This window comes from Chionomys nivalis, chromosome 2 (assembly GCF_950005125.1).
Source record: "Chionomys nivalis chromosome 2, mChiNiv1.1, whole genome shotgun sequence".
Taxonomy (NCBI): domain Eukaryota; kingdom Metazoa; phylum Chordata; class Mammalia; order Rodentia; family Cricetidae; genus Chionomys; species Chionomys nivalis.
The window spans coordinates 77,515,849-77,543,622 of NC_080087.1; the positions used below are offsets into that span (position 1 = coordinate 77,515,849).

The window sequence follows — 27,774 nt, forward strand, 5'->3', positions numbered from 1 at the left end:
GCAGATGAGAGAAGAAAAAAAAAATCCAACCCGAGCCAGTTTTTCCAGGAGGGAAAGACTGAACAGTCAGATAGGGGTTCACATTTTGGAATCATCAGGGAAGTGGGGTTAGCGGACTCCCAAAGTGGGCACCGACTTCCCTCAGTCGGGGGGCTCAATTCGTCCCGGAGGAGGTGAGGTTGTGACCTTTTGAAAATGTTAAGTTAATCAGCTAAGGCCCGAGGGAGCATAAGAGAGCTATCTTGGTCACCCTGCACCCTGGAGGGTGGGTGAGTGGGGGGTGGGTGGAGAGAAGGGGAGGGGCTGTCATTCCTCGTTGGGTATTTCTGGGGGTGCATGCCAGCTTGTCCACAAGCCCACCCTGCACCCCACACCCAGCACCCTTTCCCCTTCAGCCTCACGCAAGACGCCAAAAGTGGGCGTCACATCCCACCCACCCACCCATCCACCCATCCATCTATCCCCAAAAGTTGGGTTGAATTAACAGGACCATTAGATATCTGCACGAGGGGTGTCCATCCCCGCCCCACCCCCTGTCCCCAAAGTCACCAGCTCTCCGGCCTCGCCGGGGCACAGAAACCAGAGACGGAGCGCAAAACACAAAGGTCCTTCCGTCATGTCCGATGGCAGAGGCGGCAGGCAGTCACACAGAAGAGTCAAGGGGTCCACATACACCCCCGACTGCTTCTTCCCCTCTCTTCCTCTTCCTCCTCCTCGTTCCTTGCGGGTTTGTTTGTTTTGTTTGTCTAAAGAGTTCACAGAGCAAGAAGGGAGGGCGAGTTCAGGGGGTCGGACGGCTGCTCGCTGCCGCTGGTGCGTTGGGCGCCGGCGAATGCGGAGACTTCCGGACAGGTGAGGACAAACGAGGAAGTGTACGAAGGGCTAACAACGGGGAAGGGGTCGCCGAGGACTTGAACTTCACTGTGTGTAAAGAGAGAAGCCGTCAGGTTGGGGGGTGCGTCTCGGCTGGTCTGGAAGGGCAGGGGCGGTGGTGGAGGGGGCGGCAGCAGCCAGCCGAAGCCGTCTTCCTTAGCGGATGTTGACCCTGGCAAATCTCTCACCTCGGCCAGGGGGCCTGGCCCCGGCCCCTCTTCGTAGGGGATCTTGCAGCCCGGTTTGTGGGCCACCAGGACAAACTCCAGGCGTTCCTTCTCTTTTTGCAGCTCGGCGATCTCCGACTCCAACTCTGCCTTTTCCTCTTCCAGCTGATCCGTTTCCTGATGGAGCCCAGGAGGGCCAGGTCATAGGAGACAGAAAGGAAGGACAACGGTCAGCGACCAGACCTTACCGAGTGGCTCACCTGCCACACACACACATTCTAGCTGCTGATACAGAGGCCCCATGACCCCTAAGAGGGACTCCCGTTGGAGCCTCAGATTCCCCAGCTGAGCAAGAGATATTAGGGGAAAGCCAGGCAGGAATGAAAGACTCTGGTGTGGGACAAAAACTCCAAGCCTGATGGATGGTGAACACCTGTAAAATCCAAACACTCAGAGGCTGAGGCAGGGAGAGGAAGGCTTGTTTGAGACCAGCCTGTACTAAGGAGTACTCTGTCTTAATAGGGGAGGAAGGGGATAATATGACTCAGTGAGTAAAGTTGATTGTCAGCAAGTCTGACAAATTGAGCTCCATTCCTAGGACCTACAAGATGGAAGGGTAGACCCATCTACACACAGACAAACATAAGCAAATAAATAACTACATGAAATAATTTTTTAAAAGAGAGACAAAGAAAAACAGTGCAATTTTCTGTGTGCATAAACAATGGTTATGCCGGGCGGTGGTGGCGCACGCCTTTAATCCCAGCACTCGGGAGGCAGAGGCAGGCGGATCTCTGGGAGTTCGAGGCCAGCCTGGTCTACAAGAGCTAGTTCCAGGACAGGCACCAAAGCTACAGAGAAACCCTGTCTCGAAAAACCAAAAAAAAAAACAACAACAACACCAAACAACACCAAAAAACAAACAAAACAAAACCAACAACAAAACAAAAACCCAACAATGGTTATGCATTGTTTTTAGTGTGGTTCTGTTCCCACCTCCTTCGGCCTCCCAGTAGAAAAGCTGAGATGCGCCCTGGTTTCAAGGGGCAGGAGAATATTCTGCAGGCATTAAGGACGGGACCCTCAACACTGGGGTAGAAGGAAGAAAAGAGTGGGTTTGGTGGGTGCCCCCAGCTCAAGTTCTGGAGAACTGTAGGTGGTTGGGGCAGGAGGTAAAGAACGGACATAGCATAAAATAATTTAGTTTCGAGCCAGTCAGGATGACGGTCCCTGCGTCATCTCTGCACTCACAGGGACTGAGACGAAGGGCTGTCAAGTTGTGGCGGCCATGGTGGGCTACATTGCAAGATCCCCGTCTCAGAAAAAAAAATAGAGGTACTGCGGCAAAATGGATTATTCCTTAACCGAGACAAAGAGAATGACCTCCTCCAGCTTGTCCTCTTAAACTGAGAGAAAGAGATGGGGAAAGTGGAGAAAGAGGGAAGTAAGCGGGTAGGGGTCTGAGCATGCGTATACAGCGACTCCATCAGGCCCGCACTGACCCTTGTTTCTTTTTTTTTTTTTCGGTTTTTCGAGACAGGGTTTCTCTGTGGCTTTGGAGCCTGTCCTGGAACTAGCTCTTGTAGACCAGGCTGGTCTCGAACTCACAGAGATCCGCCTACCTCTGCCTCCCAAGTGCTGGGATTAAAGGCGTGCGCCACCACCGCCCGGCTTGACCCTTGTTTCTTGAGTGGGAATCCTCGTTCAGGACACAGGCAGAGTGAGAAGTCGGGGGCAGAGCGAGGTAGAGAACCCCTGCATAGCCTTGAGACACCCCAGAACTCCTCCTTACCGCCTGGAGTCGGTCGGTCAGCTCCCTCCTGCGGTTTCTGCATTTAGCGGCAGCCAGCTTGTTTCTCTCTCTGCGAACCCTTCGCTTCTCTTCTTCTTCTGGGGTAAGCTGAGTCAAAGAGATGAGAATTATTAGTTTTGGGGATACCTCTGCCATCCCTGACAAAACGCCTTTGCCTCCAGAACCCCAAACAACAACCACTACTCCTCAGGGGCAGGAATGAAGGAATGATAAAGCTCCTGCAACCTTGAGACCTCAGAGTCCCCCAAACTTTATGGCGACAGAATTACTTCTCTCATCTCCAGGCCAACTTTTTTATTTTTTTTAAATAATGATTTCTTGCAGTCCAGGCTGGTCTCAAACTCAATAAATAGCACAGGGTGGCTTCGAACTCCTGATCTTCCTACCTCTACCTATGGAGAGCTAGGGTTACCAGCCTGCACAAGCACTCCTGGTTTATGCTATGCTGGATATCTACCCAGAGCGTCATGCATGCTAGCAAGTACTCTACCAACTGAGCTCACATTCCTAGGCCCTTCCAGATCAACTCCTGAGGCTCATTCTTACCGTCTCTTCTCGGGGTCTTCTAGGCCTGGCTCTGGCTGGACGGGAAGGCCCGGGGCCACTGCTGGTCGTACTGGTTGAAGGCCCACCACTGCCGCTTGCTCCACCAGCGCTGTAGGCACTCAGGCCTGGTGTTGAGTAGCTGGTTCCTGGCATGTCATAAGGGTCAACAGCTGGAGGCTGGGAGGCCAGGGGCTGCCCCTGGGACTGGGCCATGGAAGAGATGAGGGTGGGTTGCACGAGCCACTGGAGGTCCTGGCTGGTTGTGATTGCAGTGACCGTTGGCACGAAGGAGCCAGGCATTTCCCCGAGACCGGCGCACTCCTACGGGGTGAGACATACACACACAGGCGTAGACACACAAACAAAGCCACCGACACACACACGCCCAACACACATAACACACACCGACCCCTGTGAGTGAGCACAGGGTGAGCGGGTGTGGATGTGTGTGTCACAGGCAAAAAGCCACAACACCCACCCTTCCACTACACCGTGACGCAGTGGTTAATGAGAGGATTCTGTTCAACTGCCTTCTACCTCCTCCTTCTTCCTCGGGGAAAGGTTGCACGGTTCCAGCGGGTGGTGAATCACACCCCGGGTTGGTGACTCTTAGGTGTGTGGGGGGGTGGAGAGGAGGCTGGACAGAGCCTGGTGACAGAACCTCCCGGGATGGAGACACACACACACACACACACACACACAGAGTCACATTACCCCACCCCCATCCCAGAGGGAGGGAGAGGGAGAGGCCTTAACCCAAGCCTTCCTCTCCACTCACACACAAACACACCCCCACTGTATGAGGGCTCCCATAGGGGCGGAGATCCCAGATCCAATGGTGTTGTGGGACTGGCCTAAGAGTTGAGAGCATCCCTTCCGAATTTCTGTCTCTTTCCAAATGAGACTGACAAGTGACAGGTTTGAGTGAACCGATAGGTAGAGAAAAGTGACAGTGAGGATCCCTCAGACTGTCTTGCAGGGGATGGGGGCGATATAGGATCTGCATCCCTAAACCCAAGAAGCGTCCATCACCACCCCCCTCCCGCAAGTGGAATCCTAGAGGCTTAACTACTCTGGGGGGCGTGGCGAGGGAAGGGCTGAATCTCTGGCCAATCAGGATCCTGGGAACTAAGGGAAGGCGGACCTTTTAGAGACCACCTGGCTGCCTCCTCTCGGGGTACTCATGAAGTGTTTAGACACCTCGAAAGGACCGGGAGTTCAGCGTGCAGAGAGCGCTTATACGTGCGCCTGGAGAGGGGGTGACGGTCTCCAGTTCCCCCTTAGAGGCGCTAGCACTCAGCCAGCAGCCTCCTGCTTCTAAAAGCAGCGGGACTAGGTTCCCACAAGGTCCTCGCATACCCATGAGTTGACAGAGTCACCCCAGTCACAACAAGAATCCCTAGCTCTGCCTATTGGAGACCCCCCAGCACGGAAAAACCACAAAAAGCAGAGCAGGGAAGGGAGCTACGCTCTACAAATAGGAAGGAGATGTTGATTGGCTAAAGCCCGCTCCGCGATAGCCAATCAGAAAGCCGTGCTGCCCCCTCCCTTAGCAACGTGGCCTCGGCGTTCCAAAATAGAACGTGCCCGGGACGTCAGGGGCGGGGCGGGCGGAGGGGGCGCCGTGCGCTGTGCGTGCCCCGCGTCAGACGGAGGATTCCAGCGCGTCAGCCTTTACGCACGGGTCCCCCGTTACGTCTCCGCGCTGGAGGCGGAGGCAGCGTGATCGGGGTTCGAGGCCCAAACTCCCGCTGGGTGGCGGGCGACCGCGGCCGTGCAGTCCGCGCTTGGAAGGAGAAGGGCAGAGGAGAAGGCTACTGGAAGCTTCTCTGGGATTTTTGTATTTTTGTTTTGTTTTTTTTCTTCCCCTACTTGCCTAGCTCTGGGTGAGGAAGCCTGAGCTCAGCTAAAAGTTCTCAGCTTCTGCTAGCCACAGCGATACTTTGCACCGGGCATCGCCAACGCTTGCCCAACTACATTCATTTCCCGCGCTCCGCGTACACAACCTCTTGCAAACGTCTCCCCATTCCTTGCAGTTTGCAAACAACAAAAAACCAAAGTGCAACGCAAGCCTCTTGCTTTCCCAGATCCTGAGTTTCTGGCGCGTCTCTATTTGAGAGGATACTTAATCCACACTTTAGACTTAAAGAAATATCTTTTTACATGACCACCAAAGTATTATCTTTGCGATCGAGAACTTACCTGGGAGGCGGCGGCGGTGGGTGGACTGCCGAAGGAGTCCACCGAAGACAGGTACTGAGACTCGGCGGAGGGTGACGAGCTACACCGGGAGCCGGAGTCGTAGTCTCCGGGGAAAGCTTGAAACATTTCCCTGGGCACAGGGGGCCCCCTGTGACCACGCTGAGGTCGCCGGGAAGCCAAGGCTATGGCCGAGTGGGATGAGATGCGAGTCCGGAGTGGACCGGACACGTCCCCAAAGTGCGCTGCTTGGGGGAGCTACGCGTCCGACACGAAAAGCTGCCCCAAGTTTCGATACAAGTCCCCTCTGCAAGGGCCCAGGTCCCCTTTAGGTCGCTGCTGTACCTCCTGAAAGTCCAGGCTCCGCCGATTTCACGGGGGGCGACGCGGGGATCGCTCCCCGCCCTGTGACCCGTCGTGCAGTGCCGCCGTTCAGCGTGCGCTTCGGACGCGGTTTTCTTCCTTTCCAGGCGTCCCACGAAATGGGGGAGGGCAGAAGGGCGCGATCCAGAAGCCCACAGAAAGTAAGTCTATCTTCAGGACAGAACGGAAGAACGATCTAGAAGGAGTCTTGCAAAAAGAAACCCACAAAACTTTCTCTCCAGTTAAAAAAATAATATATATATATATATATATATATATATAAATTTCACGGCCGTCAAGAAGAAGAAGAAGAAGAGTCACCAGTAGTCAAGTCCCGCAAGCCCCGGCTCCGCGTGTCCCTGGCGTAGCTGCTCCAGTCTTATGAATGAAGCCGGGAGCTGCCGGGCAGAATTTATGCGTCCGGGGACCCGCCCCCCCGCTTGCGTCACCCTCAGCTCCATGCACAAATCTTCCAAACTCTCCCTCCCCGGCACCATATCCCCTTGTGGCGCCCCCCAGGGTCTCGTGCACCCTCCACCTACCCATAGGGTGACCCCAGTGGTCTCGGGGGTCTCCAAAGCTGCGTTCTGAGGGTCTCCGCGGGAGGGGATCCCGCCCCGCCCTCCCCGGAGTTCCTGTGACGCAATTAGCCATATAAGGAGCTCGGTCGGCGCGGCCGAGTGTTTGTTTGGTATCCTAGCAATGACGTCAGAGGGAATCCCTCGCTCCCGCGCGCGCCCGCCGTTGCGCCGTGCGGAACCCGCCCGCGCCTGCGCAGTTCCATGCCGCCTCGGGGGCTGAGATTGACAGGCGCCTGAACTCCCGGGGAAGGCCCCTGCTGACCCCAGCGAGGGAAGGTGCAACCCCAGATGCCAAGGTCTGCTTACCCAGAGACTATCATCCTCCCCAAACCGGTGCAGCGCCCCCGGCTGGCGGAAGAGAGCAAGTCCCTAGTGCAGACCCTAATAAGAGGGATGTAGTCAGTCTAGGCGGGGGAAACTGAGGTTTAGGCGGGGCTGGAAGGGCTGTGATGTTGCCAGGTGTAGGTAGAGGTTACGGATGGCGTCCCCTCCCCAATAGCCTTTGTCCCAGATTCGGCCTGACTCGCTGACCTTGGAAAAGGTGCTCCATTCCTGAGCCAAAACTTCGATGATGGGTGGCTTCCGGGGGTAGGGGGTGCCCTGCATCTGGGAACCTAAAGAATTGGATCAGGTAGGAACCTACACGCAGTGAGTTCTTCTGGCCTTACCCAAAAAACTTTGTATCTCTTACGGAGATAGAAAGGAAAGTGTGTGTAATCAAGAACAACAATAATAGGTGTAGCTGGACAGCGGTGGCGCACACCTTCAATCCCTGCACTCCAGAGGCAGAGGCAGGTGCATCTCTGAGTTTGAGGCCAGCCTGGCCTACAGAGTGAGTTCCAGGACAGCCAGGGCTACACAGAGAAACCCTGTCTTGAAAAAAGTTGTTATTATTCTATTTTATTATAATAAGTAAATCAAATGTTTAATAATAATTAATACGTGTTAATTAATATTTATTATAATCATTGGTGGCATGTATTTAGCAATCAGCAAGTGTCAGATCCAGTGCTGAGCCTTTGAAGGGAAAGATTTCTAAACCTTAAAATTTTTGAGCATTTTAAGAGAGCAATATAGCAGAGGAAAGTGGGAGCCAGCAAGATGGCTCACAGGTAAAAGAGCTTGCCACACAAATCTGCCGAACTGAGTTCCGTCCCTGGGACTTAGGATGGAAGGAAAGGAACGGCTCCTAAAAATTGTTGTCTGGCCTCCACATGTCTGCCAAGGTGCATACCAACCAGTACTCACTAATAATAATAATAATAATAATAGCAGCAATAATAATAATAAACAGGTAGTAGTAGTAGTAATAAATGTTAAGTAAAGGAGAATAACAGTTTAAACAAAAGAGGAAATGAGGGCTGGCGTGTAGCTTCAAGTGGACTCCATGTCTAGCATGTGTGAAGTCCTGGGTTCTAATTCCTAACCCAGAAAGAAAAGGAAGGAAAGAAAACAGGAAGAAAGGATGTTAGGTTAATAGATAGGCTTGAGTGCCCACTGGGAGGACAGGGATAAAGTTTAGCTGGTAGAGGCCTAACTAGCACAAAAAAAGCCATAGGGATCCCATTATAAAGTATGTTGGATATAAAGTTTGAGGCCAGCCCGGGCTATGTGATACTGTCTCATTGTGTGTGTGTATGTGTGTGTGTATGTGTGTGTGTGTGGTGTGTGTGTGTGCGCATGCACATGTGTGTATTGAACATCTCCTTTTTCTCCCTGCTCTCCCTCAACCCTCTCTCTCTGTCTGTTTTTGAGATGGGGCCTCGTTATATAGCCCTGGCTAGCCTGAAACTGGTGATGTAGACCAGGCTGCCTTCTACCTCTAGAGTGTTGGAATTAAAGGCATGTGCCACCATGACAAACAGCAGACATTTCTGATCTTATAGCCTGTTTGCTTCTTAAAACACAGTCTGGGATTTACTATGTAGCTGAGGGTGACCATCAGCTTCTGAACCTCTTGTCCCCCTCCATATTGTCACCAGGCCTGGATTGTGTGCTGCTGGGGATGGAGTCCAGGGCCTCCTGCATGCAGGCCAGCAGTCTACCAACTGAGACGCATCACTGGGCCAGAGGCCTGCCTCTTCAGCACTCACTGAGAAGGTGCCACAAGCAACTATACAAGCCTGGGAGACCCCCAGACCCAGCCTGTGTGACAAAACTTTTCTTGGGGAGATGTTTGTTTGTTTGTTTGTTTGTTTGTTTGTTTCGAGACAGGGTTTCTCCGTAGCCTTTTGGAGCCTGTCCTGGAACTAGCTCTTGTAGTCCAGGCTGGCCTCGAAATCACAGAGATCCACCTGCCTCTGCCTCCCGAGTGCTGGGATTAAAGGCGTGTGCCACCACCGCCGGCTTCTAGGGGAGATGTAACACACACATGTGCGACACACACATGTCCGCTTACCCCAGATAGGGAGCCAGCTCATGGCAGTCCAAAGTACGGATACCACCAAGGCCTACTTTGATGAGCCAGTGGTTTTATTGGGATTACTTACAGGAATATGCATTGGTGAGCAGAAATAACTGCTGCATCACCAAAGCCAACCCTGCATGAGTGACAGCTCACAAAACTGGGAACCTGGAGCACATGGCACAGTCTGCAGGCAGCTCATCTGTTGTCTGAGTACCTTTTCCACTTGGCTTGCATGAGGGTCTTCTTTGCATTTTGTCTTCCTTCCCTCTTAGCAGGGACTCTTGGCTTTTATTGCTTACTCTGCCAGGAAGGGGCTTGATAAACCTGGTCAGTTTCAGGGACTACCTATTTTGAGTGGTTCAGCTTCCTGTTTAAAGAGCTTCTCTATAGGATAGGATGTTTCAGTTTTGGAGGAAACTGTTACACACACTCCTGGTCCAGCCCAGACTACCCAGAGGAGACAGTAAAGAAGCATCTTTAGCCAGGCGGTGGTGGCGCACGCCTTTAATCCCAGCACTAGGGAGGCAGAGGCAGGTGGATCTCTGTGAGTTCGAGGCCAGCCTGGTCTACAAGAACGAGTTCCAGGACAGGCTCCAAAGCTACGGAGAAACCCTGTCTCGAAAAAAAAAAAAAAAAAAAAAGCACATCTTTTTTATTATTATTATATTTGTTTTTTTTTTTCGAGACAGAGCTTCTCTGTGTAGCTTTGCAGCCTGTCCTGGAACTCACTCTGTAGCCCAGGTTGGCCTCAAACGCCTGTCTCTGCCTCCTGCGTGCTGGGATTAAAGGCCTGCGTCACCACCGCCCAGCGTTATTATTTTTTTCAGAATATTAATCTTATATGTATGAGTATTTTGTCTCCATGTGTGTACCTGGTGCCCAGAGAGGTCCAAAGAGAGCATTGGTTCCCTGGAACTGGAGTTAGAGATGGTTGTGAACCACCATGTGGGTACTGGGAGCCAAACCCAGGTCCTCTGGAAGAGCAGTCATTGCTCTTCACCACTGGGCAATTTCTCCAGCCCCAAGAAGCGCATTAAACACATTGAATCTCACCAGGTACAGTGATACACGCCTTTAAAGCCAGCACTCTGGAGGCAGAGATAGGTGGATCTCCCTGAGTCCAAGCCCTGACTGGTCTGTATAGCAAGATCCAGGACAGCCAGGGCTACACAGTAAGACCCTGTCTCAAGAAAAAAAAATAATAATAAAGTTGACTCTCCCAGATCCAGAGAAGAAAGACTCTGACTCAGAGCTGACACCGAGGACAAGGTGTCTCACACCCAGAAGAATCTTGGTTCTCTTCACCAATAGTGGAGAGCGAGTGGGGAAACCATGCAAGGTAGAGGGACTTGGGGGGTGGTGACAAGTGATGCTAGAGGTGACCAGACAGAAGCTGTGCCTCACACCACCCTCCACCTGCTTCCCCACACCCCCTCAGTCTGCTCCAGTCAGGAGGGAGAGACAACAGCCACCAGTAGGCAATGACTCGGCTCAGGCATCAGACAGGGAGTGACCCTTCGGGCTTCTCATCTTAGCCTCTCATCTCCTTCTCCTGGGGATAAAGGAGACACACAAACGCCCACTCTGGCTGCCTCAAGGCCCTCAGATGACAGACATCTGCCCACAGCTGCCCAGTGCTACTTCACAGACACACCTGAGTGGAGAAAGGCATCTCGCACCACCATGACCTTGTGTCAAGTGTTTATATACACGGGGGTCAAAGAGGCTCCCAATGGGACGGGGGCAGAACACAAAGTGTGCAAAGGCCGCTGGACCTTGCTACAGCTGTGCTTAGACACACACTCTTAACTGCTGGGCCGCTTCTCCAACTTCATTTATAATGAGACAGGGCAGCCCTGTGCAACCCAGGCTGGCCTAGAATTCACTGGGTGGCAAGCATGAGTTAGTCTACCTAACTCTCTCCCTGTTTTCTGAAAAAGGCTCTCACTCTGTAGCCCAGGCTAGCTTTGAACTATCAAACTATTGCCCACCCTCCTGCTTCTGCCTCCCGGCTACCTACCACGCCCAATATTGTGCTTATTTATTAAGATGACATCACCCTGACCTTCACTCATACAGAGCCCCCTGGGCCTCTCTGAGCCAAACCATCACTACGTGTTCCTCCGTTTTCCCCCAAACCCTCGGGCCACACCCCAGCATTAGCCCTGAGGACTCCTGTGAGCGGTGATATCTGTGGACATCCCCATGGCTTGAGAAGAGGGAATGCCATGACAATGGCATGCATGGCAGAATTGGCTGGCTCCGTCACACATTGGTAGCAATCCTGGAGGCATCCCGGAGGTGGTGCCTGTGGAAATTCATGGAGATGGAATAGAATGAGCTATGGTACCTGTCGGGGACCCTTGCCGCAGCTTCCCCTCTCCTGCTCTGCCTCAGGTTCCTGATATTTGTGTATCTCTCCCCTCTGCCAGGAGCACTCTTTCTGTTTTGCTTAGCTCCCACAGCAGCCTTGGCCTCAGATGAGCCAGTGCCCCCTCGCCAAGAGTGTTGTCTCTGAGGTGTCCCCTTCCGAGCTGGGCTGAGACGACCCTGTTCACTCTTGTGTCCCAGCACAGTGAAGGAAACCTGTAGGTGTGCAGACATTTTTGCCAAGCCATGAATTTACTTCATTTTGACTTTATCATTTTTGAGGTAGCTCAGGTATCTCAGGCTAGCATCCAGTGTTTTATATAGCCAAGGATCACCCACCTAGAACTTCTCTGGTTCTTCTGGCTCTAGCTCCCAGCACTGGGATCACCTGACTTGTACAGCACCAGAAGATGAAAACAGGCTTCATTTATACCAGGCAACCAAAACACCTGAGCTATGTATTCTGTTTTCTTTGTTCTTTTCATTTAGAAATGATTTTTTACTTCATGTGCGTGTGTGTGTGCTTGTGGGGGATCAGAAGACACCGTGTGGGGCTGGTTCTCTTTTTCCATCCTGCAGATTCCAGGGGTTGAACTTGGGAACTCAGACTTGTAGGCACACACCTTTACCCACTGAGCCACCTTACCAGCTCTCCTTTCTTTCAGTTGAGGCATCTTACTTTGTAGCACAGGCTGGCCTCCGAATCCTTGCAATCCTCCTGCTTCAGCCCCTTGAGTTCTGGAATTACAGACATTAGCCTCTATGCCTGACTCATTCATGTCTCCACAAGCATTCATTCATTCATTCATTTATTCATAAGGGCTGACGGTGAGGGACCTCTCTGGGATTTGGAATATGTAGCTAGTGGACCACCTGGTGGCAGGGACACTGTGTGTGTCAGACCTGATTGCCCAAGTTACTGGGGAAAAGCCTGTGTTTCGGGTCTACAATGTCTCAGGTTCTGGTCACTCTATTACCCAGCCAGGCCTTGGCTTCCTGAGTGCTGGGATTAAGGCATGACTGCTAGACACGGCCAAATGCCTGCCGTGAGTGTCTGTGTACCTTCGGGCAGCTGCCCGGCCAATTGCGTGCATCTGCACATATGTTTCTCTGGATTCAGTATTTCTCTCTCCCTCCTTAAAATTATACACAGCCAGCTGGGAGATGGTGGCGCACACCTTTAATCCCAGCACTCTGGAGGCAGAGGCGGGCGGGTCTCTGTGAGTTCCAGTCCAATCTGGTCTATAGAGTGACAGCCAGGAACACACAGTGAGACTGTTTCAGAATTAAAGCAGGGTTCTGGAGACAAACAGCAAGGCCCTTGGCTAGACTCCGTGAGGGAGGGACTGGGGCCAGATTCAGAGCATTTGCCTCACGTGCAAGAAGCCCTGGGTTCAATCCCCACCGCTGCCAAATAAACAAAAGGCTACAACAGTGACTGACGAGACGCGGGCCCTTCATGTGTGTGAATTACTCATATCAAATGAGATAATCGAATACTGTGAGTAGCAATCTTCATAAGGAAAATCATGGTGAGGAAGTGGGGGACAGGCTTGTGTGTGGTGAGCTGCAGCCCCGGGTGACTGCAGGCTGGCTGGCTGTGTGCTGGCTTTTGTGCGCAAGTGCCTGCGTGTGCGTGTGTGTAAGAGCCCATTGTCTGCTGGCTCCCTTGTCCTCTGACCCTCTCCATCTCTTGCAACTTCGCCATTCTGTGCGCAAATACCAAGACCCCATTCCACATCCCTGCCTCAGGTCTCCAGGCCACTGCCCGCAAGCCACAGCTTCCTGTCACGCCCACAGGCACTTCCTTCTCCCTGGCTGGGGCCTCCCTCTGGCTTTCTTCCCTCAACTTTCTCTTCCTGTTGCCGTGGATGCTGTGGTCGGTGGTCTCTGGCAATAGCCACCCTGTCCCTGACTCAGGCTGGTGCTCCCTCCCTGGCCCTGATGTGGCCTGCACACCCCCACAGCCAGACAGCCACTTGGGGCGTCTCAGGGGGTCACTAGTGGCCATGTGCCCATGCCCAAGGTGACTGAATTCAGCCTATGATTCAGTCTCCTTTCCTAGGCCACCAGGGTTGCCCTGGTCGTGTGATGTCAGCAGTCAGGTATGTGACCAGGGTTTCTCCAAGGTGACTCAGATGCCTGAGATACCCTGTTCTTCCTCCAGACACTCTGGGCTAGTGTCCAGGGCAGGCAGCCACTGATTGTGACACTCCCTTCCCAGCCCCCTCCACACCCTTCATGCCCCCCCCCCCAAGCTGGGGACACAAAGGAAAAGAGAGGGTCCCCAGAGTCAGAGCTCTAGGCCAGTCTGTGCTGGCCACCAATACTTCCCTACTTTCCCAAAGACCAGAGAGTGTGGACCCCATCCATCCATCCATCCATCCGTCCATCCATCCAGTCATCCATTCAGCCTTTCAGGCATTTAATCCCCATTCAGACAAGTCCTGGGACACAGAAAGAAACAAGACATCCAGCTGTTGACACAGATCTGTAATCACTGGGAAGCTGAGAAAGGAGGATTATGAGTTCAAGACTAGCCCGTCTATTATACCTGCCCTATATTTATGGTCCTTGCTTTCAAATCCTACCAATCTGCAGGCTGGCTTCTGTCACTCCCCGAGAGTTCTTCACACGATTCTAGTTTCCCAGAATCCTCTACCCTCAGCAGTCATTTGGAGCAAGTTCTTTCAGGAGTCTGCCCTTAGGTGATCCTGCTTCAGCTGGCTATCTTTTCCTCTTTTCTACACCTTGTTGGTCTCACAGAGGGACTCACTCCAGTCTCTACTCTTATTCCCCAAACTTTACCATTCATCTGCCTTCCCCGAAACATGAAAGAGGTCTTTGAAATGGACCTTATAGACATTGTGTGTGTGTGTGCGCGCACGCGTGTATGCGTGTGTTTGTGTGCAGTGTGTGTGTTTGTTTTTTGAGACAAGGTCTCAATATGTAGGCGTGGCTGGCCTGGAACTTTCCCTAGTCTTTCTGGCTCTGATCTCTAAGTACTGGGATCCAGGTGTGTGCCACCACGCCTGGCTGTGCCAAGCACTTTGTAAACATTATCTGTATGAACTTGTTTATGGCTGACAGTCTCATGAGTGGGTACAATCACACCCCACTTCTCTAGGAGAAACCTTGGAACAGGGTCTCATTCTAGCCTGGAATTCACTATGAATTGTGTCTGCCCTCCAGCCTCTGCATGGGCGCTGGGATTACAGGCATGAGGCACCTCACTTGGCCATATAACCCCATTTAACAAATGACAGAGACCAAGCATAGAGACCCTAGTGCTAAAGCAGGGAGAGACACACGGTTCAAGGCCATGGGCATTGGCCCTGTTGTGGGTGTCTTAGTCCATCACAACTCTGGAGACAAGCTCACAGCATACAGACCCCCAGAAGAACTGGTGTGGTTACATGCAGACACTCAGGTCAGAGCAATTACTGTGTGTAGGGCAATGTTGGGGACCCGGGGCGTGTGTGACACTTGTGTCCTTCCCATAAAGGACACAGTACACTGCAGAAGACAGGCAACACTAGGAACTGTAGGCACTATCTTGGTACAGGTTTATCATTCTTGCATTTGGGAGATGAGGCAGGGGGATTAGGAATTTAAAGCCAGCCTGGGTTTAAGAAGATCCTGTTTTGTTTTGTTTTTGTTTTTGTTTTTTTAAAAAAAAAAGAAGAAAAAGAAGACAAAGAAAAAGGACTGGGTCTGTTTCCACTGGTACAATGTTTGTCCAGCAAGTATGAAGTCCTGGACTTGGGCCCTGATATTGTCTAAACTGGGCATAGGGGTCTATGTCTATAATTCCAGCACTTGGAAGGTGGAGGTAGAAATATTGGAGTTTGAGGGGTTCCTTGACTATAAAGTTTAAAGCAGTCTGCACAACATTAGATCCAGTCAAAAAAGAAAGCAAATTGCATTTAATGATCAGAGGCAATTCTCAGTCCTGAGATTTGAACCGATGGCCTCCTGCATGTTAAGCAAGCTGTTCTGTGAGCTATACAACCCCAGGGAATCTCTGAGTGGATTGTCTGAACACATATAGTTACAAACAGGAGGCATCGCTAGAGGGGAAGCCACCCACAGACACTTTCACATTATCGGCTTCACAGATCACCTGGGGAGCCACACACACACATACACACACACACGCCTCCACAATCAACCCAGCTACAATCACCCCCCCAACACACACACAAACACGCACCTAGAAAAACACTCGGACTTTCTCACACACAACAGTGGGCCTGGGAAACCTGCTGTCTATCACACAGCTGGGCACTGTCCCCAGAACTCACTCCACTCACGCGGTCACACCCTGCTTCTCTCAGCTCAGAGATTCAGTCCAACCCTGGTCACATGAGGCTGCGGCATGGGGGCCCTGGGAGGAGGTGTGCTGGGCCAATGGGTAACCCTCCCAGTTCGTGGATGGCATCTTAGATGCAGCCGGGATGTTTCAGACTGGTGACAGAGGCGGTGGAGGAGACAGGTAGGCAAGAAAACCACAGGGGAGGGAGGGGAAGCACGGCCTGTGGCCCTAGGTTGTGTGCGTGTGTACAGGTCGTGCACTGCACCCCCTGCCTCAGCATTGCACCCGGAAACCTGGGGTCTGAGGTCACAGTGTCAAGTCTGAGAAGGGCCACCTCTCTTGTTTTTGTGTGTTATGGTTTGGGGGAAGAAAACAGTCAACGCGCGGGAGGCTCTGGAGAGACGGGCACTCCGGGGGGGAGGGGGTGCAGACGGCGGTAATTTGGGGACCCAAGTGTCCCCTAGTTGTCATCCCAGGGTCGGGCCATCTGCCCCGGTCAGCCCTGGCTGCTATGCGCGGTCGTGCCGCCTGGCCGGGGGACAAACAACCTTCCGGTAGCTAGGCAACGGCGTGCCACAGGCCGTCTCGTCACCACGTCTGCGCGGGCGGGGGTGGCGGGGCGCACAGAGTCGCCGGCGGCGCCGCGGTTTGTTGACGTTGCCAGGCAACCTTGCGGCGCTGCCAGGGCAACGAGGGCCGACTGTTCCCTGTCTTAAAGGAGCCGGAGCCAGTCCTGGGTCCCGCGAGGAGACCCGGGAACTTCAGGGAGAAAAAACAGTTCCTTCCAACCACGGGACAGTCAGTGGATTTGGAGGCTGGGTTAGGAGTATCCCCGCTCTCGAGACGGAGAGAGAACACTGGGCTGCAGCTGTAGATATTTCAACTCAAGTATTTGAGAAGTTAGTGTTTGTTGATTGCTCCTGTGGGCAGGTTCGCTCGCAGCAGGTTACCAAGGTATGTACGTGGAGGTGAGAAAAATAAAACTTCTGGATTCCAGTACCCTCCCTATGACTTTGACCCGTAAGTCCATTTCCTTCCTGGGGTGGATTGAAAACATCTCTCACCATGAGACATATGACCTCGCTAAATTCTGTAAAGGAGGTAGTGTGTGGGTAGTAAGTACCACGGGCCGCCTAGATGCTCAGTGGGCAGAGGCGCTTGCCACCAAGCCTGTGGAAATGACTTCAGTCCCAGGGCCCCACTTGGTGGAAGGGAAGGAAAACTCCCGCAAGTTCTTCTCGGACCTCCACACGCACCCTGACACCTGCACCTCCTACCCTACTCAATAAGTAAATAAATGTTAATAAAAAATAACCTGTGTTCTGACCTCACTGATTTTGAGATAAATGAATAAATGAGTGAGATAGTTCAGTGGGCAGAGGCGCTTGCCGCTAAGCCTGACAACCTGGGTTTGATCCCTGGGACCTACCGGTGAAAAAAGAGACCCTACTCCTGTAGGCTGTTCTCTGATCTCTATACACGGAGCATAGCATGCATATTCACCCCACACAAAACAGATTAATAAAAATTAAAATAAGTGAAGAATGAGAATGAACTGTACTTCATGCAGTGTGACATAGTGAATAACCAGATGTTTACATATTAGTGATTTTTTAAAATATATTTCTTGATTTACTAATTTTATGTATATGCATGTGTACCACCTGAGTACGTGGGAGGTACAGATGGTTGTGAGCCACTATATGGGTGTTGGGAATCGAACCCAGGTCCTCTGCAAGAGCAACAATTGCTCCTAACCACTGAACCGTCTCTCCAGCCTCTATTAATAATGTTTTTATTATGTTCCACTGACTGGCAGATGGGACCGGAACCCTTGCCCTCTCTGACCCTTACCCTGCTGGCTTCTCTGAGAACCCATCTTCTCTCTGTGTCCCAGAGTCACTTCCGGGTAACGGTCCTGAGTGGGGGTTCCCCTCCTTGGGCTTGTCAGGTCACTGTCCCGTATCTGTGTGGTGACTCACTGCGCTATGTTATGTAAAGCTCTTGGGTTCTGCATGCAGGGCAGGTTATGTAAACGATGTCTTTTGTACATCCTACATAGAAGGCCTGGAGAGAAGAGCCCGGTGCTCTCAGACTGCCAACCCGTGCATGGCAATAGATGTGTCTAGCAAGCATGGGCCACGGCTATGCACACTGTTGGGAGAGGCTGCACTCCTCCTGGGTGCCCTCTGTACCACTAATCATCATGCCTTTCTCAGTCATGGGCTTAATTTTAAATTATATTTATGAGGAGTGTGTGTGTGTGTGTGTGTGATACTTGTCCAAAAGCCAAGTCCTGATGCCACACTAGTAGGATAGGTTCTGCAGAGATGTGTGGGTGCAAGCAAGAGTTCATTCCATAGCAGCTAGGTGAGGAGGTGCAAGCCTGCAATCCCAGGAGACTGAGGTAGGGGATTACAGGTTTGAGGCCTGCCTTGGCTAAACTGCAAATTTAAGACCAACCTCAGTAACTAGGCAAAACGTGTGTTTTCAAATAAAAATAAAATAGTTGGGAATGTAGCTCAGTGGTAGAGCCCCTGTCTAGAATCCCCCAGTGAGGGGCTGGGGGCGTGGCTCAGTGGGTAGAACTCCTTCCTAGAATCCCCCAGGAGGGGCTGGGGGCATGGCTTAGACTTTACGTGCTTTTCTAACCTATAGAAAGCTCTGAATTCCATTCCTAGCACAGACAAACAGAAGCGACAGATACAAACCTTTTGTTTTCGCACCATCAGAAAATGCACCTCCACGAGCCCAGGGCAACATCTCAGTTTAGCAGGTTGCTGCAGGAAGTGTGGGGTGTGCCTAGTTTAGGGCCGTGATTGATAGTGGAAGTCTGTGGGTCCTCCCCTTGGCATGTGCCAGCCTGCCTGTAAGCAAGTGACCCAAGCTGGCACAGGTGCTGGCCTGACAACCCTAGCACCAGTCAAGCAACATTCTCCCTGCTGGGTGTGGTTGGCATGAGAACCTGGCCCTAAAGCTGTGGGATATGCCCACGTGGAGGGGTGCAGCACCGGCTAGCTTTGGGGACTGAGAGTGTTTGTGATATCTTGGTGTCTGAGCTTGGGTATCCTGTGTGAGGTGACTGACATTTTGGGAACCCTAGTTTCTGCATATAACATCTCTTTCAGAAGATTTGTATTTTCAACTTTCTATGTGCATGGGTGTTTAGCTCGCATGTATGCCTGTGCACCATGTACATACCAGCTGCCTGGCTCCTTTGAGGGCCAGAAGAAAGCATAGGAACCCCTGGAATTGTAGTTGAGCTGGTTTTGAGCCACCATGTGGGTGCTGGGGATCAAACCCAGGTTCTCTGCACAAGCAGCCAATACTCTCAACCATTGAGCCATCTCTCCAACCCCTAAAATATATTCTTTATTTTTACTTGTGTGTGTGTATGTATGTGTGTATGCTGTATGCATGCAGGTATCTAAGGAGCGAGAAGAAGGCATCAGATACCCTGGTGCTGGTGGCTGTCGGCTGCTATGGTGCATGCTGGGAATTGAACTCAGGTCCTCTAAAGAAAATCCAGTGTTGTTTATCACTGATCCATCTCCCCAGACCCTCTCCCTTTTAAAAATGTTTTTAAAGTGTTATTAGTGTATGTATGTATGTGTTTATGCTTGCGTGAATGTGATATGTGTGTGCATGTAAAATATGTGCGCATGTGCAAATTATGTTTTTGGGGAATTTCGTGTCACAGTGATGTGGAGACCCGAGGACACGATTGTGAAATCTCTTTTGTCCCCCACCTTTATGTGACTCCCAAATTGAACTCAGGTTGCTAGGCTTGCCTGACAGGTGCCTTTACCCACTAAGTCATCTCACTGGCTCTGATAATGACGTCCGTGGGGACCGGAAGAACACCATCTGACATAATAGTGGCTGCTGTTGCCGGGCGGTGGTGGCGCACGCCTTTAATCCCAGCACTCGGGAGGCAGAGGCAGGCGGATCTCTGTGAGTTCGAGACCAGCCTGGTCTACAAAAGCTAGTTCCAGGACAGGCTCCAAAGCCACAGAGAAACCCTGTCTCGAAAAACCAAAAAAAAAAAAAAAAAAAAAAAAAAAAAAAAAAAAAAAAATAGTGGCTGCTGTTCTCTGCGAAGGACTTGCCAGGAATGTGACCATCAGCAAATTCTGCAGCTCAAAGTTCATACGCCTTCGGAGTCCGTCGTGTTTGACAGGGTCTCCACCATGGGGCCGTGGGTGGCCTTCAATGAGACCTCTTCCCTCTGGAGTCCCAGTTGTTCACCACCATGCCTGACAACCTCGGGATGCTGATCTGTGCTACAGTCTAAGATAATAGAACTGCTGGGTTGACCTTTGCTCTCCCTGCGCTGTTCTCTCTGCCGCCTTCCTGCAGTCCGCCCCGCATATAGCCAGATGGGTCTGTAAAAACCAAAAGCATCCCGTGTAGTCCTTTGTTTGTGTGTGTGTGTATGTTTGAGACAGGGTCGCATGTAGCCTAGGGTGGCCTTAAACTCTTTGTGTTGCCAAAGATGATTTTGAACCCCACCTTCCAATTACTGGGACTGTAGATATATGCTACCAATTCCGGTCACATGGAGCACTTAGCCCAAAACTCTCAGTGTTCTATACTAGGAAAGAGTCAAAGGCTTCACCAAGGCCTGCAGAACAGGCCTGTCCTGTCTGTACCGCCCTCCTCAAGTTCCCTCTGCTGTACCACATCCTCCCTATTCTTATAAGCTCTCTGCACTCGCTAAGCTCCCCTAGTCCATGTTAGGGCTTTCCAAACTCCACAGGAATCACCCCAGCTTCTAACTGGAAGATACTAGGCAGGGGCTCCACCACTGAGCCACACCCCAGCCCCTCACTGGGGGACTATAGGCAGGGGCTCTATTTTTGGACTACTTTTCACAGCTATGCACCTGTATTTCTTCTGGACTGCTCATGCTCTGTCCGGATGTCTACTGTCTCTGCCCCTGACAACTCCCATACTTACTGAAACATTGCCTTCTTACTTAGGTTTTCCTTTAAAAAGTACTTTTGATTACATTTTGGAAATTTATTTATGTGTGTGTGTACATGTGCGTGCATGCGCACGCGCACGCACCCACCATAGCTCCTTTCAGTGTGGGTCCCTGGGATCAAACTCATATTATCCGGCTTGACAGTAGGAACCCTTTCCCTGGGAACCATCTCCCGGGCCTTTCTTGTTCACCCCACTGACAGTTACAAACTCCAACCTTCTTGACAAGCCCTCATTACTTTGTAATCTTTCCTATAATTTAATCTGCTCATCTCTATTTTGCTTATTTATTTTGTTTTGTTTTTCGAGACACGTTCCTCTGCATAGCCCCGGCTGACCTGGAACTTGCGGCTGGGTGCGCAGGGCGCCTGTAGTAGACGTTCAATGCTGAATGACTCTGTTAGGAACGGTGTGTGGGTGACCATGGCTCGTCTTCAGGTCTTAGGAGTCCCCTCATCGTCACCACAGTGCGGTTGCCTAAGGCCTGCGTATGAAGGTCCCTACAGTTACAGATGTGAAACCGAGATGATGAAGGGGGAAGTCCCAGAAACAGGACTCAAAGGCCCTGGTGAGAGAAGAAATAGATTATCCTGATAGCAAGGTCGTCCCTGCGTGATTTGGAGTTGCCTGTGTTTAATTGCACTAGCTCGGTGTCCGTTCCTGAAGCTGGGTATTGGCTCTCCCTTATCTTTGCATCCCTGACAATTCCCAGTGGCTGAAGTCTCCGTGTATCTTAAGGTTTTGTTTGTTTGTTTGTTTTTGTTTTTTTGTTTTTGCTCTAGGGTCCCAAGGTTTGTTTGACCTTGTTTTGTCCCGGTGTCCGGGTCTGTGTGTGAGCCAGGACTGGCGGGGGGTGGGGGGGCGAGGGATAATGCGGGACGAACCCTGCTCCGTGCACTCTGGGCTCAGGTCCCAACCCAGCCTTTCTACCAGCGCCCTCCCCTGGCCCTGGCTGCCGGGTTCCCACAGGAGCCGCCCCGGGGCGGGGTTTGTAGCCTTGGAGACCAATGTTTTGCAGTTGCAAACTGGGTCTCTGGGCCACTAACCCGAGCACAGGCCTGGGAACCCGGGCATGGCTTGGGAGCGCGTCGGGAGGAGTGCAGGGGCCACCTCAGGCCGGGCTGTCATCCGGGAGGCCAGGAGTGACTTGACTTGAGAAAAGAGAGATAGGAGATCAGGTTGGGGGAGAGGCAAGATAGGGACTTTGGGACCGTTTCAAGGAGATAGGCGGAATCTAGGAACAGAGGGTTAGAAAGATTTCTAGAGGTCAGTTGGAAGGAAGAGAGGAGTTTGGGGACAATTCAGAAATAATGGGGAATATCGGGAAAGGGCAACCGGGATGTCAGAGCAACATCAGGTGCTGAAAGACAAAGACTAAGGATGGCTGGGGCGGGGGGGGGGGGGGCGGCGGGAAGCGGGACTAGCAATTTAGGGGGAACTACAAAAGATGGTTGTAAGGGTAGGAACCGGGGGGCTGGAGTAAAGGACAGATATTCGCAGGGTGTGTGAGAGCTGAATTGTACAGTATGGGATCGCGAGGGAAATTTGAGGAGCATCAGAATACCTTCCTGGGAAGGTCATAAAGAGCAGGAAATTCGGGTGAATCAGAAAGGGGGTGCTGGCCACTTTCAGGCGCCAGGAGGGACAGTCCCTCCCCGTCCATTGTCCCAAGCCAGACCAGGACGTCCGGCAACTTCCCAAGGGACTAGAGGACCGGTTATGTAACCCCGCCGGGGCCACCGATCCGGGTTAGTCTCCTCCCTCATCCCCAAGGAGGGGCTTGGGTCGGGATCCCCGCTGATGCTAATTACGTCATTGTGGGCGGGATGCCGCCAGGCGGCAATTGCTTTTTCTTGCCCAGGCAAGTCCAGGAGAATCCAGGTCCTGACCTGAGGCCCAGGTGGACCCGAGGCTTAGTGATGACCCTGTGGGAGGTACTTATTATCATGCCCGAAGCAATCCACCAGGAGGATAAACTGAGCTAGTTTATAAACTAACTCATAAACTGATTCCCACAGAGTGCTGGTTGAGAGCCAGACTTGGTGGCCCTTGCCTTGTAATCCCAGCTCTCTAGAAGCTGAAGCAGGGAGACTGTCTCGAGTTCAAGGCTAGCCTGGGCCAGAAAGTGAGCCCACCCCCATCCCCTACCCCCCTCCGCCCCCATCTCGAAAACAGCAACGAATTTATTGAGCGCTTACTCTGTCCCCATTACAGTGAGTGCTATCCAGCAGTCATCAAAACCGGGGGGCCAGGAAACCAGAAATCCTTGAGCTAACCCTGTCCTGTTGTCACTGACTCCAGGTAGACTTCCTCCAAGTCTGGGCTCCTTGCTCAGACCCAGCTTCCAACGGTGGACCCCCACCAGCCCTCGGAGAGACTGTTCCTGGAGCTGAGCGCAGACTATATGTCTCTCAGCTACTGAGTTCCTGGACTTCCTCATCTCCACTCCAGGGCATGACTAGCTATGCCCACAGGTGGCGTATCACTCTGATGCCATAGAGCTGGCTATCCTGGCACCATAGTGTGTCCCTCAGGTGTCATTTAGTAGCTTCATTCTCCTGCTTTCTGTGCCTCAGGGCCACAGAAAGGGGGAAACTGACATTCTAGTGGCATCTCAGCCTCCCAAGCGGGGAGGACTTCCGGCAAAGCTCCCTAGGATGATACGGAAGATCCTCTAAGGAGACTTCCTTTGTGCCCTAAACCCGAATCTCGCTCTTTCTGAGCATATCTACTTTGTGCGTTCGTGCGTCCGTGCGTCCGTGCGTGCGTGTGTGTGTGTGCGCACGTGTGTGCACGCTCTGGCACATATGAATGTGTACATAAGAGTGCACATGCGTGCACACACACACGCGTGTACATGAATGTAGAACCCTGGGCACTGGCATCTGGTATTATTCCTCAGGTGCCAGTTTGCCTTGTTCTGTAAGATAGGGTCCTCACTGGCCTGGAGCTAGACGAACAAACGAGGCTGGCCAGATCCCCCCACACACACCCCATGTGTCTGTTTCTGTCTCCATAGTGATGGGGTTGGAAAAATAAAAATTTTATTTATTTCTTATTGTATGTCTTATGTATATGAATGTTTTGCCTGCCTATATGTATACTATGTGTGTAGTATATGAATACCTAGATGTATATATGTGTGTAGTGCTTAAAGAGGTCAGAAGAGGGCATCAGGTCACTGGAACTGAATTAACAGTTGTAGGCTGCTGTGTGGGTACTGGGAACTCAACCCTGGTCCTCTGCAAGAACCTCTCCAGTACCCATGCCTGGATTTTTTATTTAATTTATTTATTTATTTTTGGTTTTTAAAGACAGGGTTTCTCTGTGTAGCTTTGGAGCCTATCCTGGAACTCACTTTGTAGAACATGCTGGCCTTGAACTCAGAGATCCACCTACCTGCCTCTGCCTCCCTAGTGCTGGGATTAAAGGCATATGCCACCACCACCTGGCTAATCTTACTTTTAAAATATTTATTCATTTTATTTCATACGTGAGCAGTTTGCCTGCATGAATGTATGTACACCATGTGTGTGACTGGTGCCCACAGAGATTAGAAGGTGGCATCAGGCCTGCTGGAACTGGAGTTACAGATGGTTGTGAACCACCATGTGGGTGCTAGGAATCAAACCCAGGTCCTCTGCAAGAGCAGCTAGTGTCCCTAACCGCTGAGCCATCTTTCCAGCACACGTACCTACCCGACATTGTAAAGTATGTCCTGGGGACTGACATCAGGACTTTGAGCTTGTACAGAAAGCATCACACTGACTGGACAAGCTCCTTCTGGTCTGCGGTGTGTGAGTCCTCCTGCCTCTGGGTGGCAGGTCTATGCCATTACCCTGGCTTCCACCTGACGTTCTGAAAACGCTTCATCCCCTTTAAAGGCAGTATTCCTGTGCCTCTCCAAGCCTGAGGGTCCCCCTCTTTCCTTTGAGATAAGATCTCAGGAATATATCTCAGGCTGGTCTAGAACTCTGGCCTCAGCTCCCTTAGGGCTGCGATTATTGGCATGCTCCATAACTCCTATGGGAGGGGCTTAGCAGTACCTGGGCCCTATTGGCTCGGGGTTCTAGCAAGGTCACCACAGTGGAGACATGGTGAGGGCTGGGTAGATCCTACTTACTAAGACTCACAAGAGAAGTGACAGGAGAAACCCTGTCTCGAATAACTAAACAAAAAAAAAGAGAGAGAGAGAGAAGTGACAGGGCAGGTATGGGGGTCTGTCATTCCCACACACAGGAGGTATGGGCAGGAAGGAAGTTCAAGGTCATCCTAGGTTACAAAATCAGTTTAAATCCATCCTGGGCTATGGAAGGCCCTGGCATAGTAAAGAAAATAAAAGTTTAAAATGGCAGCTATGCTAATTAGCCTATGCTGATCATTGTCCAATACAAGTGAGGTTTAAAAAGAAGATACAGTACCTCATGAATATGTAAATTATGACGTCAGTCAAAAGTTGTAAATAAGGACCTGGGAGGTAGTTCAATTGGGAAAGTGCTTGCCTTGCAAGAGGAAGGACCTGAGTTAACCTACTTTAAAAACAAACAAACAAAATCTGGAATTGGTGGTATGTACTTATATGCACAGCACGGGGGAGCCAGAGACAGGCAGATCCCTGGCTAACCAACTTGGCAGGTTTCAGGAGAACGAGAGACCTTGTCTCAAAAGTAAAAGCCCAGTAGAGATGGTTCAGTGGTTAAGAGCACTGACTGCTCTTCCAAAGGATCCTGGTTCAATTCCAGTATGCACATGGCACATGGCAGCTCACAACCATTTCCAGAGGCTCTCACGCCCTTCTCTGACCTCCAATGAAGTCCATAGGCAGAGAAAACACCCATTAACAAAAATCTAAATAAATAAGGCAGAATCTGAGGACTGGCACTGGACCAGCTTTGGCGCTCACGTGCACGTTCACACACGCACACACACACACACGTGCGCGCGCGAGAGTGAGGACTGACGCTGGACCAGCTTTGGCACTCACGTGCACGCGCATACACAGAGAGAGAGAGAGAGAGAGAGAGAGAGAGAGAGAGAGAGAGAGAGAGAATAGTAAAGAAAATACGAGACAGAGGGAATAGTAAAGAAAATACAGCCTGGTGTGGTGGTACACACTTGTAATGTTAGCACAGAAGAGATTGAGGCAGGAGGACTGAGAGTTCACAGCAAGCCTGGGCTGCAAAACAAGAGCCTCAGTCCCCCAAGAAAAAGTAAATAAAATAGAAATGTAGGCCTGGGGAGATGGCTCAGCAATTAAACAAGTTTACTACTCTTGTGGAGGACCCAGATCTGGTCCTTAGCACCCACATAGTGGCTTACAAACATCTGCAGCTCCAATTCTAGGGGATATGACGCCATTCTCTGGCCTCCAGAGGATCCCCCATTGCATGTGATGCACGGAAGCTCATTCAGGCACGCACACATATAAAAAATAATAAATACGTCCTTTAAAAAATAAGCCGGCAAGTACCAAGCCTGCCGGGATTACATAGCAAGTCGCCCCCAAGAAAGTGTGGATTGGAGAGACTGGGGAGAAGGCTCAGTACATCAAGGGCTTGGTCATGAGTACCTGAGTTCAAAGCAGGGTGTGGCTGCACACAGTGTTAATCCCAGGGAGGAGACAGGAGGATTCCTGGCGCTCCATGGTCAGCCGGTTTGGCCAAACAGTGAGCTAGCTCCAGGGTGGAAAGCAATTGAGGAAGATAGGACTTTAACCTCTGGCCTCCACAAGTGTACATACACAATAAATAAGTGTATATTTAAAATCTTTTAAAGCCAATAAATAAAATACTCAGGCATGCTACACTTTTAATACCTGCACTCAGGTGAGGTGGCAGAGGCAGATGGATCTCTGGTCTACAGAACAAGTTCCAGGCCAGTCAGGACTGCATGTTTGAGACCCTGTCTAAAAGATAAACAAGGAAATATTTTTTAAAATGACGAAAGCTGGGCAGTGGTGGCACACGGCTTTAAACCCAACAGTCGGGAGGCAGAGGCAAGTGGATCTTTGAGTTCACGGCCAGCCTGGTCTACAAAGCGGGTTCCTTAATAGCCAGGGTTACATAGAGAAACCCTGTCTTAAAACCAAATAAACAAATAAATAAACAAAAATAAAAATAAATAAGGGGCCCGAGTCAGGCCCAGGGTGAGTCCCAGCTCAGGCCATCTCAGGAGACCCACCCCAACACAAAAAGATGTCCGACCCTCTCTCAGCGCTCAGCCTGGCTGCCTCCCGGGGCCCCGCGACCGCCACGGGGCCGCGATGCACGGACGGGTGCAGAGGTCGCACGGACAGATCCAGGATCTGACTGACGGGGTGGGGGAGCAGATCCGGGCTGGCCGGAGTGACCGCGGGGCCGCCTCCCGGCTGCCTTCCGCTCGCCGGAAGCGCTGAGTCGTCGTTGCCTTATCAGGCGGCCGCTATTTCGGGCTCCGCTCGCAGCGCGGTGACTATTTTTAGCGGCGTTCGGGTAAAAATGGAGCCGCCGCGCGCGCGGGTGGCCGAGGCCGTGCGCGCCCGGGGAGCCGGGGACGCGCCTGAGTCACCGTCGCGCAGAACCTTCCAGGAGCCCCGGGCGCAATTAGGAGGGGGCCCTCCACGCACGGGCATCGCGGAAGGAGGAAACCGAGGCAAGCCGAACCCCCAGCGCCCCAGGGGTGCTGGCAGTGTGGCTAATGGGCTAACTACAAGGTAGCATCCTGCAACTTCGGCTTGAATCTCTCTCTTTATGTGTGTATTTCTCTGTCTCTCTCTTCCTCTGTCTCTCTCTTTGTGTCTCTCTCTCCCTTTCCCTCTCTCCTCTCTTCTCTTTGAGATAGGTCATACCAGGATAAACTTGAACTCACAGAGATCTGACTACTTGCCTCCTCGCTCCTTCCCTCTCTCCCTCTGTCTCTTTCTGTCTCTTTCTCCCTCCTCACCTCCCCTGCCTGTCTATGTCTCAGTGTGTGTGTGTGTGTGTGTATGTGTGTATGTGTGTGTGTGTGTCTTCCTTCCTTTGAAATAGGGTCTCACTATGCTGCCTGGCTGGCCAGGAACCCCCTATGTAGACTAAGCTGGCCTTGAACTCCAAGAGATCTGCCTGCCTCTGACCTCCAAGTGCTGGGATGGCTTACACCATTAAAAGTGGCTTTTATGTTTTTTTAATTAGTGT

The 27,774-nt window shown here is 51.7% G+C and overlaps 2 protein-coding genes across 4 annotated transcripts in view; one reads left to right on the forward strand and one right to left on the reverse strand.

Moving 5' to 3' along the window:
- Window positions 1-553: 553 nt before the first annotated feature.
- Fosb (FosB proto-oncogene, AP-1 transcription factor subunit) lies at window positions 554-6,234 on the reverse strand. Of its 2 annotated transcripts, XM_057762308.1 has the most exons (5): window positions 5,602-6,234; window positions 3,400-3,720; window positions 2,833-2,940; window positions 1,062-1,217; window positions 805-921 (listed from the first exon to the last, which is right to left on the reverse strand). In XM_057762308.1, exons 1-5 carry the CDS (start codon window positions 5,725-5,727, stop codon window positions 919-921), a joined length of 714 nt encoding a protein of 237 aa, XP_057618291.1. In that variant the 5' UTR covers window positions 5,728-6,234; the 3' UTR covers window positions 805-918. The 2 variants fall into 2 exon arrangements, with proteins under 2 accessions (XP_057618290.1, XP_057618291.1); XM_057762307.1 differs by having other exon boundaries at window positions 554-1,217.
- A 9,433-nt stretch (window positions 6,235-15,667) lies between these two features.
- Ercc1 (ERCC excision repair 1, endonuclease non-catalytic subunit) overlaps window positions 15,668-27,774 on the forward strand; it is a 36,751-nt gene continuing 24,644 nt past the window's right edge. For both annotated transcript variants that reach the window (XM_057761672.1, XM_057761673.1), the window contains exon 1: window positions 15,668-15,814. The gene's annotated coding sequence lies outside the window, so the exon portion shown is untranslated. The remainder of the gene's footprint in view (window positions 15,815-27,774) is intronic.

Coding starts and splice junctions, on each gene's coding strand:
- Fosb (XM_057762307.1), bottom strand. CDS start 5,727: ATGTTTCAAGCTTTCCCCGGAGACTACGACTCCGGCTCCCGGTGTAGC. Junction 3,721..5,601: donor CCACCGCCGCCGCCTCCCAG/GTAAGTTCTCGA, acceptor CTCACCCCGTAG/GAGTGCGCCGGTCTCGGGGA. Junction 1,218..2,832: donor TGACCGACCGACTCCAGGCG/GTAAGGAGGAGT, acceptor GGGCTCCATCAG/GAAACGGATCAGCTGGAAGA.